The sequence below is a fragment of the Erpetoichthys calabaricus genome, chromosome 2 (assembly GCF_900747795.2).
Source record: "Erpetoichthys calabaricus chromosome 2, fErpCal1.3, whole genome shotgun sequence".
NCBI lineage: Eukaryota > Metazoa > Chordata > Cladistia > Polypteriformes > Polypteridae > Erpetoichthys > Erpetoichthys calabaricus.
Window position 1 is genome coordinate 349537416 of NC_041395.2, and position 15030 is coordinate 349552445.

Sequence of the window (15030 nt, forward strand, 5' to 3'; positions counted from 1 at the left end):
ATCTGTGGGCATGGGAATCGAGGAAGTGTGCGCTGTCTTAACGTCGGTCGGACTGAATTGAACGGTTTGAATCACACTGGGGGAGAGCCAATGTCCACAAAGCCGTCCCAGCTCCGTTATTTGCATTATGCCGGGTCGCTCCCTCGGGAACCGCGCCACTGCCACTCCCACCTGTGGAAAGCCCTCCAGATTAAACAATCAGAGCGGATCAAACCCACTTCTCGTGTAGGCGGCCATATCGGCCAAAGTCGAGGGCGTCAGGGCCAAGTTAGAGCTCAGTCGTGCCAGGCACTCACCTCCGAGAACGCGTCGCCAAAATGAGTGACCTCCACAAGTGCGGCAGCATCCTGGTCACCGGCGCCAGTCGTGGCATCGGCTTACAGATTGTGGAGACGCTGATGAAGAGCAACCCGAGGCCGGGGAAGGTGATCGCCGCCGCTCGAGACCGCAGCCGAGCCAAGGTGAGTCCGCGCTGGCCGCTCCACTGTCCTTATCACTCCCGCTCAGGGGCCGGCAGACTCAGCGGAGGTTCGCGGAAATCTCGAAAGTCCGGCGTTCAGATTGTAATCAGGTGGGTTACTCGGTCAAATTAAGGAGCTTTAAGACCCCCTGAATTAAAGAAAGCCGCCGTCATTTGGTCACAGTTCTGAAGTGCGGGACCTCACGGAGGGCGAGTGGCGCGTCGGACACAAATCCTGCGTGAATTCTTCACGACTGTCATTCAGGCCACAGGAGGTTAACGATGCTGACGGCCGACTTTTTTTAACGCTTTTCGAATGACACCATTAACGGTGAAGTCGAAGTCTCAGTGATGGGGCGAAGAGCAGAAGTTTTAGTTCGCCCGGTGTCTTCGTCACGTGAATGTTAGTGGCCAGTGCAGGTGACATCAGATGACAGGGTGGCCGATTCTGTGCTCACTGCAGACGCACCACATGCACTCGCAGCTGGACCCCTGTAGTTGTGCGCCCCCCTTTTTGATGGCTTTCAGTGTAGACCACCGCTGCACACGCCACTCGGCCATTTCTGGGTTTATGTAACTCAAGAGTGCGACAAAGCCGGCTGCAGATGTTGGCACGGTGTCATTTTGGTGACTCGTGTTACTCCTCCAGGGCTTTCTCCTGCTCTGCCTCCTTGCTGCTGGGATGGGCTGCAGTCCCCCTGACGACCATTTGAGGATATTGTGACCCTGGGCCTTTGGTGGTTTAAAGAGCGCTGGCCGTCGTGTGTGGTGGCTCTCACTACAAGTTATACGAGTAAGCAGTGTTTTAATAGTTCTAAAATATTTTTACTTTATTTAATTATTTTTTAATTTTATTTTACTCACCATATTTGCGCCCACGGACACAGTTACCCAAATGTAAAAACGCCGTTTTTGTCCCAGTTGTCAGATTATTTGGTGGCCGTCTGTTTGACTGTCTGACAGATCTCCACGTTCTCCATATGTGACAGTTCAAGGCTTCCAGTATAATCAAAAAATGAAAGAATCAAATTAAAATAATCTTAGGACGTCATCTGTCTGTGTACCTGCATTGTTATCACTCGTTAATTTAATATTGTTATTATCAGTATGCTGCTGCTGGAGTATGGGAATTTAATACAGTATCTATCTATCTATCTATCTATCTATCTATCTATCTATCTATCTATCTATCTATCTATCTATCTATTATATAGTGCCTTTCATCTATCTATCTATCTATCTATTATATTGTGCCTTTCATTCTATCTATCTATCTATCTATCTATCTATCTATCTATCTATCTATCTATCTATCTATCTATCTATCTATCTATCTATCTATCTATCTATCTATCTATCTATCTATCTATCTATTATATAGTGCCTTTCATCTATCTATCTATCTATCTATTATATTGTGCCTTTCATTCTATCTATCTATCTATCTATCTATCTATCTATCTATCTATCTATCTATCTATCTATCTATCTATCTATCTATCTATCTATCTATCTATCTATCTATCTATCTATCTATCTATCTATCTCTTTTTCTTATTTTCTTCCCTTTGTGAGCAGTAAGATCTCCGCACACGTATATTCTTATTTCATCTTTATTTTAGATGTCTCTATATATCGATGACTACATTTCAGCTACACATTTTGAAATTCTAGAAATGTATTTTTTTCATTGAATTCTTACTTTTCTTATTTTCTGAAGTTCTGTCGAAGTCACAACTTGAACCATTTTAATAACAATTACAGCAGAATTAGACATGAAAGTTTTTACACTTCATTTCCACAAGCATACCATTTACATGAAATACTAAACATCTGTGAGAGCGACATCTCCGATCATTCACTGAGTAAGCAATGTGCAAAACGCACGGAGCTCCCAGTGAGCCTAAACTGGGAGGAAGACATTGAACAACAGCAGTGAGGATGAAGAGATTGTGCCAACTGGGAGGCCTTCATGATGCACTTGTAACACACACACACTCAGTCTACATACACACGGGGAGAACGTGCCAACTCCAGGGCTGGTCCTGCCCATTGTGGCAGACGGACATCTTAAATGGTGCTCCACTGCCAGTGCTGTTTCTTTTAGCAGCTTTCCAAGATCTCCTGTGTTTTTTAACCTGAGAGGAATTGCTTTAAAGTTTATTAAGACATGTGGAGGGACAGAAGGGGAGAGAAAGAAAAACAGCTGGAGATCCATCAATGTGCAGGCCAGTCTCAAGTTCACGTTCATCTTCATGATATGGCCTACCACGGGCTGAACCTGAGGAGACTGGAGAAGGAATGGATCAACCAGGACCTCACAGTGCAGAGAATGTGGGAGTGAAACTGGGAGTGATGTGCTTTTGGGCTGCATATCTGAACCTGGTGGGGTCTCGTCATCTCCACAGACCAAACACTGCCAATACCCCAGTGACTCAACGTGTTCTGGACACGTAACCCCATGTAGACATGTTTCTGAGTTGTAAGTATTGATTACTGCTGTGAAAGGGTGCTCCCGGACACAGACAGGCAGACACGTTTGCAGCCATCACCCCATGTTTATTCACAAAAGTCACACTAGTTACAAAGTTACTCAGTGTACCACCAACAACCCCCACCGTCTCCCAAAGTCCTGGCTCTCACTAGCCGTCTCTTCTCTCTTCCAAACACAACACACTCAGGGCCTCTCCTTGCCGCCTCCTCTGACCTTGTCCACCTCCTCACCCAACTCCAGGCTTGATTGCAGGGAGGCGGCTCCTTAAATAGGCAGGCGGCTGCGGACCACATCCGGCCACCTGCCACACTGCCCTCAGGGTGGATATAAAGGAGGACATGGCGGGAACACACATGCAGACTCCACAGAGACCCTGACCAGGCAGCCCACGGCACTGTGTAGTAATCCTAATAATAAGAAGACTTTTGATTTATCGAGCGTCATTTCCATGCTCAAATCGTTCACAGATTTACAAAGTAATACAACAGGAAAGAAAGCAAAGATGACAATCATAACACAAGACACAAACTAATATCAAACACTAATAAATATTTGAAAGTCAATTTTTTTATTTAGATTAACACTAGAATTACCAAAGCTTATGAAAAACCTCGTAAACCTGGCCCACCTTAAATCCGCTCGCACCTCTCCGTCTGCGTCTTTTGTCTTGTAAACGTGTCGATCAGCCCAAGCAGCCTGCTATCCCATCAGCCCACTGCTGCAGAAAGTGCAAAGTCGTTGTCCCAGCTGAAGCCTCGTTTATCAGGGTCTCCCTGATAGGCTAAAAAATATCTCAAGTCACACAAGCATTTCACACGTCTACAAAGATCCGTGTAAGTGTAGCATGACAGAAATGTTGAACGCTTACCTAAAAGACAAACTTTTTCATGTTTTAGTATTAATGACAGAATGTAGACATGACGTGTGTGAAGACTGAAGTCCAAATATCAAATACGTATTTAAAGAAAAGATACAAACAGAGCAGAACAAGTGCGCTGTTAGTCAAGACTGTAACTGAAGAAAGAGAACTCGCGTTAGTGTGACTTCTTATCGTGACTTCTGTGGTAACTTAGAACTGCTGACTCCAACTCAAGAGGCTGTGCGTTCGAGTCTTACGTGTCCCATAATAAACGTAGTGAGCTGCTGCTCTTATTGTTACTGTTAGACCATAAAGACACACACGTGACGTGAGTCTGCGACCGCCGCTGTAAGTGTGTGCTACTTGTAAAGGTTAGGGTTTTGTTTTTTAATTCACTTTAATTCTCTCAGTTGCCTTCACGCTCGCCCCGGTCTGACACTGCTGTTTTCAAATAAAGACGAGCTACGACAGAGGTGAACTCAGATGAAGATGAGGGTCCCACATTGGAGAAAGACAACAGAAGCCCTCCAGGGAAGGTCATTAGAAGAAATGTAAAGCATTCCCCCCGATGTAGAAAGTTGTGTTTCTGTTGTGTCATATGGCACCCGCTGTGTGCAGTTCAAGTCAAGTCAGGCCTCTTCAGTACTATGGAGTGGTCTTATCATTAGAGAAGGTCATGAAAGTCCAGAGAGGACAGACTGGAGTGCCTGCAGGACAGCATGGTCTGAACACAAGGACAGAGTGAAGGTAGGTGAAGTGACACACTTGATGGGCTCTTAGCTATCTGTGGGTTCAAAGTCTTTCTTGTGTGTTTGTCAAAATCAAAGCTGGAGAGACAAGTCCTTGGGAGTGCCACCCTGACATTGTACTCTTAATTCATGTCATTAGAAGAAGGATAAACCTGTGACCCTTGTTACCTTGTGTCTTGCCCACCCTCACACTTTACAAGTTCAGTAGAACTCATGTGCCTGCTTGCTCAGATGTCACCTCAATCCACTTTACATGTATGCGTGAGCCCCCATGTTCTGTTCACACAGAGGCCTGCTGGTGTCAACAGTGGACATCAGTCCACCATAAGCTCCCATGTCCTCCCTACATCTTTGTGTCTGTCAGTACGCGGGGTCTCACGTTACCAGGTGTGGCCGTGGCGTTTCTGGACCTGTGCATCTCCCATCTCAATGTCCTGAGTTTGGCTCTGTGGCTTCTTTAATTTTATGTTTGTTTCACCTTTTTTAGGAACTAAACAGATTAGCAGAGAGCCACCCAGATCTCTACATTGTGACTCTTGGTAAGTAAAACAACGGCCTGTGATCTGCTGCTCTGATGACGCCATTTGGTGTCCACGTCATTGACTGCAGTGAGACTGCAGAACATTTGAGTCATTTTGATGAGAACAGGCCATTGAGACCTGCAGGCCCACTTATCGTATTCATCTTATTTCTCATCAAGCCAAGATTTGCAGGTCCCTAAAGTCCTCCTGCCTATCACACTACTTGATCACCTTTTCCACATGTCTGTAGTTTGCTTTTTAAACGAAAAGTCCCTAACATTTGTGATATAGGGTGTTGTACTCTGTTAGCCATAATGGATGTAGTGAGAAGTCAAGCAGAACGAGCCATTGTATTGGCTGACTGAGCAGATTACAATATGCAGGCTTTGGAGGCCACTCAGGCCCCGTCTTCAGACAAGATGGAATCATCACATCGTCACGTCATCACATGATTACATGATCACATCGTCACATCTTCACATTGTCACATCAACACATCATCACATGATCACATGGTCACATCATCACATCATCACATCGTCACATCGTCACATCATCACATCATCACATGATGACATGGTCACATCGTCACATGATCACATGATCACATGATCACATCACATCACATGATCACATGAACACATCATCACATCGTCACATCATCACATCATCACATGATCACATGGTCACATCATCACATCATCACATCTTCACATCATCACATGATCACATCGTCACATTGTCACATGATCACATGATCACATCGTCACATCGTGCCTGATGAAGGAGTCTGAGTTGCCTTGAAAGCTTTCATCAGATACTTTTGAAAACGCAGCCTTTCTTGATCTTTTTCACCTTCGTGTTTTTGAGCCCTGAAAATGAGGGAGTCAGCATTTTAGATGAAGAAACTGAATTTTCTGGAAATGTCTGATGTGGTGATCAGGGCCTGATTTGATTTCCTTGTGATGAGACCCTCTGAGGTCCCACCTTTGCTGTCAGGACTCTCCTTTTTAATTGCTGGTATCACCTGATGAGTGCTGCACTTTGAACTCTTGAATATTTGTCTGTTTGTATTTCATCAGGGCTCTCAGTTCATATTTTCCACCATACTCTCATTTGTAACCTTTAAAATCAGTTGGACTTCATCATCTCTCCAGACATAGAAATCCACTTTGTTTCTTCCTCGTTCTTTGGCTATTTCTTTTTTTGTTTCAGGTTATGTCTGTGTTTTTCAGAGCTTAGTTCTCATTAAGTTTGAACTCTTTGTTTCCTAGCTGAATTAATATACGGGTACATTTTACGTTATAGCAATTCCTTCGATACAAACGAGAATATGAATGCTCACAATCCAACTGAATTTCAATTAATTTTCATTTGTTGACTTCCACTGTGTTAATTACAACAGCTGGAGGTGTGACATGGATTAACACGTAAGAGCCCTGGACATTATGGACTGTGCCAGCATTTTCAGTCATTGATTGACTTTGTGCACACGCAGCACGTGCGGTAAACTCAGCCACAGGTAAGCAGCTCAATTGGCAACTGGCCGTTTAGCTGGACCAGTAGATCCCACTGCTTGTCATTCCCAGCATCCTCTGTTAGCATCCCAGCAAGCACAGCTGTTGGTGGTGGTGACGCTCCGCTATCTCTAAGCAAGCACAGCACATCTCTGCTGAGGGATCAGTCATCAGTTAGTGGTTGGCTTTGTCAACACAGCGAGGTCCTGTGTCATTATCACAAACTGCAGAATGGGGTGAGTAACGTAGTGGACAGAGCGGTGGTTTAGTCACTAGCACAACACTCTTATGAGTACAGATTATTTATTATTACATTTTGTAGTGTTATATGGATTTTGTTCCCCTGTTCTTTCCTTTCACTCTGGTGCTCTGTCCTTTTGTCCTTTCTATGTCCCCAGCCTGTCTGATCTCCTGCTGCCTTTTGTCTCACAAACATGAATGTGTGCAGCTGAAGACACCACAGACACTTCATAACCCGACGTCACACCAGAGAACTTTACCCAAGTTTGTGATGAACTCTTTTCAAGGCTGTGGTTTGTGACTTTGTGAAACAATTCATTTGGGTTACAAATCTGTGCCACTTACAGCAACTAGGAGTTTCAGTTTTTCAATTAGGATTTGTTGGTTTAGGACTAATTAAACTGGTTTCGACTCTGTGTGTTCCTTCAGTGCTTCAAACCTGTTTGTGTTAGATGGGACGAAGCCTCAGTCGTTCCTCCTCAGCCCATTTGTTCTTCTCTGGACTTTCTGTAATTCTGCTTTGTCTTTTTAGTAATATGAAGACCCAAAGTACTGCAGATGTGGAGCACTACTGTATACAGCTTAATTATAATCTTCAATGACACTTTTCACATGCGGCATTTTATAACCTAATAGCCCATTGGACTTCTTGTCCTGACGTAGACACTAACAAGTCCACTGTGACTTTCCTAAGGTGAATCTGGCTGACGTCAGCAGCACAAGTATATAAAAGCTGAGGCTCTCCTGTCTGTTTCCAGATGTCACAAAGAAGGACGACATTGAAGCAGCTTTTAAGGAAGTCGAGTCCCTCGTTGGAGACAAAGGCCTCAACTGCCTGGTGAACAATGCTGGCATCAAAGTTGATTCAACTCTGAGTGAGGTCACAGCTGAAGAAATGATGAAGAATTTCGAGGTGAACGCAGTATCTCCCTTAATGGTCACCAAGGTAAATGATGGACTGGTCAATACAGTGTGTGTGACTTGGAAATCCAGAGCCACACAGCCTTCCATTTATAGAAAAGTGAACAGTAAATCAAAGAGTTGCTGTTCTCAAGTTCTGTTGCCTTCATTTCTGTATCCATATTTATCCAAAAGAGAGCAACACATTGCCTTCATGTAAAGTTCGGTCAGCTTTAGGGCAGTGTTGTCCATCTGTGACCAGCTATCTGAGTCTGCATTGGCTTTTAATGACTCTGTTGAGTTTGTTTCATTATTACATTCATAAAAGTCCCCCGGGGAGAAATAAAGTGCCATCTCTCTACATCACACACATCCTATCGAACATAAAATGCCCTCTCACAATGCGTCAGCTTCTCTATCGTTATATTGTGCCTTTTAGTCCTGTCTACGTATCTGCACTTTGGTTAGTTGCCATTTCTGATGATCAATATGGCATAACAACGTGATGGTCTTGATGCAGGTCCTTGAATCGTTCCTGCTCCTGTATCTCTGACATCTTTCTCCCTGCTGTAGTCACAGTGGTTAGCGTGTAACATCATCGTGATGGTGGCTCTCACCTGTCACATTCTGTAATGTCGCACCTTCACTTGGTCACTTTCGTCCCCTTTTCTCTTTCCCCTCACATTCGATGAGCTGACATGTCTCAAGTGGTCGAGGTGACAGTCGTAGACTCATCCTGGTGATGTCACTTCAGAAATGGATGTGTTGTGCCTTTGGCTCCTCCATTTCTTATTTTGCTCCTGCAGGTTGACTTCTTTTCATGAGGTGCCCGTTTCGCTCTTTTTAATAGAAACCCTATTACTGTAAACTTGTTTTTTGATGAATATTTAGGGCATTTTGCATTTTTTGCCTCTCTGAATTTTCTTGTTTTATATTCTGCAGGCTTTTCTGCCATTGTTGAGGAAAGCTGCAAAGCAGGGAACAGGGATGGGGATCCACAGGGCGGCCATAGTCAACGTGTCTTCTGCACGAGCATCGATCCAGCGAAAGGACACCCATGTGAAGTGGTACCCGTACTGCGTCTCGAAGGTAAGGGCTGCTGCGCAATGTCACCGTAATGTCACAAAGTGCTGCTTTAGTTGTTTTAGCAGACACACCAGGTGAGCAGCGAGCGGCCGAGACCACCAGTGTCGGAGTGCATCGAGTGAATGCTGATGAATTCTTTCAAGATGGTCCACATGTGAGTTCGCCATTGTAGTAATGAAGCGCTTCTGTTGATTTCCTCTCAGGCAGCTTTGAATATGGTGACCAAATGTCTGTCCTCTGACCTCTTGGGCGAAGGCATTCTGTGTGTGTCCGTAAATCCAGGATGGGTAAACACAGACATGGGTGGACCACAAGTAAGTGCTTTGTGCAAATTTATCAAGTTGTTTCTATCGGGTATTACATTATGAACACGTATCCATCAGAAGGGTCTCAATGCACCTACAGAATTAAATAGACCCCGAGGTACAGACGCTGACAGCTGCAGTTCTACGCTCACTTTATGCCAATCAGTCGCCCTTCACTACACCGCAGCTCCTGCTTTTGCAGAGTGTGCCACGATTAATCGTTTTTGTATCTCAGCTTTTTCTTCTTCTTCTTCTTCTTCTTCTTCTTCTTCTTCTTCTTCTTCTTCTTCTTCTTCTTCAGTCATTGTGATGTTTTTTCTTCGATTTTCACTTTCCTGAAGTCTCTTTTGTTTCTCTCAAATCTCCTTAAGAGTTGGTTGATGGCTTAGGAAATACACAAGTGATAAACCAGCAGTGTAAATATACTGAATGTAAATGCACCACTGTGCCACCTCATCATCATCATCATCATCATCGGCTGGCTGTGCAGTTAACTGTCGGTTAAGTGGCAGACTTTGTGTGGTCAAGAACAACTTGGCACCCCTTCTCCCGGTGTGAGTGAGTGTCGTCCTTCTTGTATTTTTAATTTACATTTGTTTTGCCTGCTGCTGTGATTTGTCCAACTCTCCGAGTTTGAGAACAGGGGCTTCAATGCTAAAACTGGGCCTGAAGAGCTCAATGAGGGCCTGGGCACACAAACAGCCTGGCCACACGTTCGTGAAGCAGGCAGAAATGAACCCAAGGCTGAAAAAAGGGAGAGGGGAACCACATAAATCCAAAAACAAAGTTCATTTTATATTTAAAGACTAAATCAAGAGCCAAACACTTATAAGTGCCCACAGGCTTATAGAGGCCGGGCACAGGACCACTGCTGAGCCACTTGGGCTCCACAAAGAGAGGATGAGGAACATTCATAATGGCATATGTAATGAACATAATACAAAATAATTACAATCAATAAGAAATAAGAAAATAAATACAAACAGAAAGAAAACACAAACAGAACTTACAAAATAATAATTGAAAGACAAACCAAAGTGACAGGGACCGGAGCCCGGCTTCACCCTAACACCTGTATGGGGCACGCCGCGCTCGTCTTCACGAAGTTTTATTTTCCAGTCCTGACGCTCGTCCAGGTTGTCAGGTTATTTTTCCCACCTCCTCCATATTAGCAGTTCCTCCTGTTTTGCTGTTGTCTGCAAATTTTTGAAAAGAAATGTAGTTTATGCGTTATGAATGTAAATGAAATAAGCCGATGACAGGCCCCCGATTTCCCCTCATTGTACTTTTTAATTAAGCAGCTTGAAGTGCCTTCTGATGCCTGCGGCCTTTCGTCTTTGTGTTCAGGTGATTTGTTATTTTCTGCAGCTTTTACTCTTTTAAAGAGACAAACTTCAATGAGCCGCCGCTCAGTCCTGTACTCTGAGCTACGTAGGGAGAGGGAGGAGCCAGCAGAAGTGATGTCACCTTCTGAGGCTCCACCCACTAAGAGCCCGCCGATGGTACAGGATCTGCAGTTTCAATTAGGAAAATATAGAAAGGTGCTGCTGTGTTGTATTGTTTAGAACAGGATTTTTAAATGAACCCTAAAGGACACGGGTAGCCAGTGCAGTGACGCTAAGACTGGTGAGATTTGCTCAGATTTTCTCCTTTTAGTTGCAATTCTTGCGGCTGCATTTTAAACTAATTGCAGCCAACGTCTGTCTTTGTGTAGTAATTCTGGTAGGACAGCATTTCAATAATGTGGTGCCTAAAGACGAGGGCATGGAGGAACTTTTCTGTGTTTTTCCGTTACATTAAACATCTAAATTATTTGATGTTTCTTAATAATAATAATAATACATTTTATTTATATAGCGCCTTTCCCATGCTCAAGGCATTTACAGAATATAAGAAAGAACAGCAGGGAATACAGTATATAGCGTTGTACAAACCAGATAAATAAATAAAGAACATTACGACAGTGAATTCAGAGAAAAAGCCTAACAGACACCATAATTGATGATCTCGCACACACACACACACACACACACACACACACAGGTTATATGAGCGTCTTGACAGAAAAGTAAACTGAGAGAAGGGTAATAAAGTCAGGTGAGTTTGGAGTTGGAGTCGGCTGACCTGATTAATGTCGGTAGGTCATTCCAGAGTCTGGGCGCTAGACAGCTGAAGGCCCTGCGGTCACCCATGGAGTGTAGATTAGTGAGGGGCACAACAAGATGGCCAGAATCAGAGGACCTTAGTGGGCGGACAGGCACATAGTGATAGAGAAGGTCACTGATGGAGTTTAAGGCTTTGTAGGTTATTAGTAGGATTTGATATTCAATCCTGTAGGACACAGGGAGCCAGTGAAGACGGAGCAGGATGGCTGTGATGTGTCTTAGGTATCAGAATGGCACCTTAGTAATCTGCTTAATATGTGATTTGGAACTTAGCTCAGCCATTCTTGACTTCTGGCCTTATCTGTAAAGCTGCATTGGCCAAGTTTATTTCTAAGGTCCTTGCATTTGTGTTTGCTGCCAATAATTAAAATTTCTTTTTTTTCCGTGTTAAACTGAAGGAAATTTTTGCTCATCCATTCAATGACGCTGGTAAGACGTTGGGTCAGAGGATTTAGGGCCTCAGGGTCATCTGGTGCTATCGGTATGTCGTCTGCATAGCCATGATAATTCACTTTATGTTTTGAAATGATAAGGTGATAAGGTCTAATGGGAGTGTGGAGAATGAAAATAACAAGGGATATCACAGATCCCTGGTGTATAATTGTCGCTGGTGATAAATTATTTTCTTCCAATGATGTAAAACCAACTGTAGGCACCACCAGAAACTCCAAGCCACAGCCAAGAAGAATGCTGTGATCAAGGGTGTCAAATGACCATCCAAATTGGCATTAAGACGCACGTCACTCACTGCTGTGACTACTGGGAGTGGCTGTCCTACTGTCTGATCAGGTGAGTATCCTAATGACGAGAACAACAGCAACTGCCTTTACTTATATAGCATGTTTATGTACAAAAGGTGTTGCTCAGAGTGCTTTACAAAGTGCAATAAAAGGAAGTTAATATAAAATATAAACAGACAATAGTATTATAAAGTATGTAAAAAAAGACAGCATTTCTATAATATATAACAGCAGTCCCTTCCTTTTAAAAGTCCCAGAGTTCAGTGGGAAAAGGATCAACATTTCAAAGATGGAGTGGAAGGCAGCCACACACAGAATTCACTCGAGCTCCAAATGCACAAAGCATTCAATTATTCAACTTCCGCTCATTCATCGATCGTTTATCTCATTTCAAATTGTCCAAAATGTTTCCAGGGCAAAATCCAACCTGTGAACGTTGCAATCGAGCTCCAGCCTCACTGAGCTGCATGTTCTGGGCTGTGTGGACCAAATTAACAACATTCTGGAGCAGAACTTTTAAATGCCTATCAGACAGCCTTGGGGTCCCAATCCCTTGTAACCCATTAACAGCTGTGTGTGTGGTGGGCTCACCGAGGGGCTTCAAGTGGAGGAGGACAAGCAAACTGTGATGGCCTTCACTTCACTATCAGCAAATAGACTTGTCTCGCTCAACTGGAAGAATCCTAACTCAGCACCTCTGTTAAGTCAGTGGGTGTAAGTGATGTTATGTACGATTTGAAATTAGAAAAATTCAAATTCTCACTTAGAGGGTCTGTGCAGAACTTTATAAAAACCTCACAGGATTTAACCAATAATAATATTTCAGAATACGCACTTATTGAGATGGACTCCTTTCCCTCTTTACTACTCTCAAAACTTTTACTCTGGCTGTTGGCCGTTCTCTCTTTCTCGTGGGTCAGGATTGAATTGAATTTATGTTTGTCAAGTTTGACTTAATTGAATGAAACATTACAGCCTTTAAATAAATTCAATAATAAAAAATGAAAGGCCGAATGGCCAGGAGGACAGAATTAAAAAAAAAACTCTAGTTAGGCTGGAGAGAAAAACAAAATCTGCAGGGGGTCCCAAGGCCAGAAGAGCGTCCAGCCCCCAGTGGGCCTTCTACCTAACACAGATGTTCTAAATCAGTCCTTATGGTTCTCAGGCTTCACATGGAAGAAATTGATAATGATGGTCATGTGGACATCTGGGACGCCCGCCGATTAATCCATAAATTCAGAGGGCAGCATGGCACCCTGATCAGGGGGTGGTGGTGGTGGTGGTGCAGATCGCCACCAGAGAAGAACCAGAAAAGACAGCAGAGAACAGTTGAGGTTAGCAGGGAAGTGCAGAACTCTGAAAGAAAACGACCATTCAGTACCCATAAAGTGTAACAGGGATACAACTCAGACGCCATTTTCAAATAATGTGCCTTTAGTGGTGTTTTCAATTGTTCTTCAGGTTTAGCCTGGCAAATTTCTGTTGGTAAAGTATTCCAAATTTTAGGTGTGCATAGCAGCATAAGGCCGCCTCACCACTTCTGTTCGGGTTGGCTCTTGGAATTCTAAGATCTGAGGTTACAACTTGGAGTGTCAGGGGACAGGCGTTGAGAAATACAGGATGGGGCGAGAAGATTTAAGGCTTCGTAAACCATTAGTCGTCGCTTAAAGTCAATTCTAAAGGACAAATGTAACAACACTACAACTGGTGAACTGATTCATATCCAGAATAGAAGCTTTGTTCAAGTTCTCATTTAATTGTTGAAAAACTGCTTTTACTGGAAATGAACGCAATAAAGACAGAAAAATCATCTACTAATTAGGAAGCCCATCAAATAATTACAAGATACCACATTTGGTAAGACTTTAGTGTTAGGCTTTGTTATTTGTGAAAATCATCCTTATTTTAAGGTTTTGGTTTCAGTCAATCCTATCCAGTGGCTTTTTTTGGTTTGCTTTAAAGACTGTTGGGCTTATTTTGGCCAGTGGTGTTGACGGCTCCCCTCTCCCTTTTGAGATTTTTTGAAGCCTCGGGCCTTTTTTAAGTTGTTACGCCTCATTACACGATACACTGCAGAGCTGTCAGCGAGCGAAGGAATGTCAGGTATCATCAGCATCACGTTTACATGGACCTCAAGATAACCGAGTCATGTCTTTGTCATTCTAGGCCCACCTAACCAAAGAAGAGAGCATCGATAACATCCTTAAAGTGATCTCCAACTTGTCAGAAAAGGACAACGGTGGATTTCTGAATCACACCGGAGAAACTCTGCCCTGGTGAAGTGATGTGATGAGAGCTCCTAATAAAAAGGACACGGTGCTTTGTCACTTGTCACTGTTGTTCTTCATTGTCTGTGTTGTGATTTCAAACCCTCAGGTCCTTTTTCTGTGTTTCCCTCAAGCACTTCTAATGATCAGGCGCTCATTTAGTTTAGACACGGAGGAGTTGTTAAGGACGTGCGGACAAGGGAGGCTGCTGGGAGTTTTTGGCGTTTTCTTTGGCGTGAGATTTTAATTAAAACACACATTTTGCTCCTATAAGCTTGGGTTTTGTTTGGGTGGTTAATTTTAAAGCCTTCTTCCCTTTTTCTTTGCTTGTTTTTCTTCCGCACAGGGTGTTTGGAGGTGCGCTTGATAAGCTCCTTCTTACTTGTTCTTGTTATCTGTATTTGAACTGGCATCGAGTGGCAGTAACGGATATCGGCATCCCTAAGCAAATAACCGCGCCTAGCAATAAATAGTTAATAAGTAACTGCAGCAGCAATTCTTTAGATTAAAAGGCCGCGGCCGACGCTTCAGTGGTGTGCAGGGAAGCAGCCAGCGTTAAGACCCCCAGTCAGACACGAGGGCCTAAGAAATGAAAGAGCAGCAGATATCCATTCACTCAACGAGTTTTATTGATTTGGTTTTTCATTTTCGATTGAGCAGTTCTTAGCGGTCCGGAGGTACAACAGGTAGGTGGGCGACAGCGTTAGGGTTCATTAACACGGTGGAA

General features: G+C 43.6%; 1 protein-coding gene across 1 annotated transcript; it reads left to right on the top strand.

Annotated features, from left to right (window-relative positions):
• The first annotated feature begins 222 nt into the window (after nt 1-222).
• Nucleotides 223-14378, top strand: LOC114647420 (C-factor-like). The gene is made up of 6 exons (XM_028796149.2): nt 223-461; nt 5050-5101; nt 7599-7786; nt 8683-8829; nt 9030-9140; nt 14203-14378. Exons 1-6 carry the CDS (start codon nt 318-320, stop codon nt 14314-14316), a joined length of 756 nt encoding a protein of 251 aa, XP_028651982.1. The 5' UTR covers nt 223-317; the 3' UTR covers nt 14317-14378.
• Nucleotides 14379-15030: the final 652 nt, after the last annotated feature.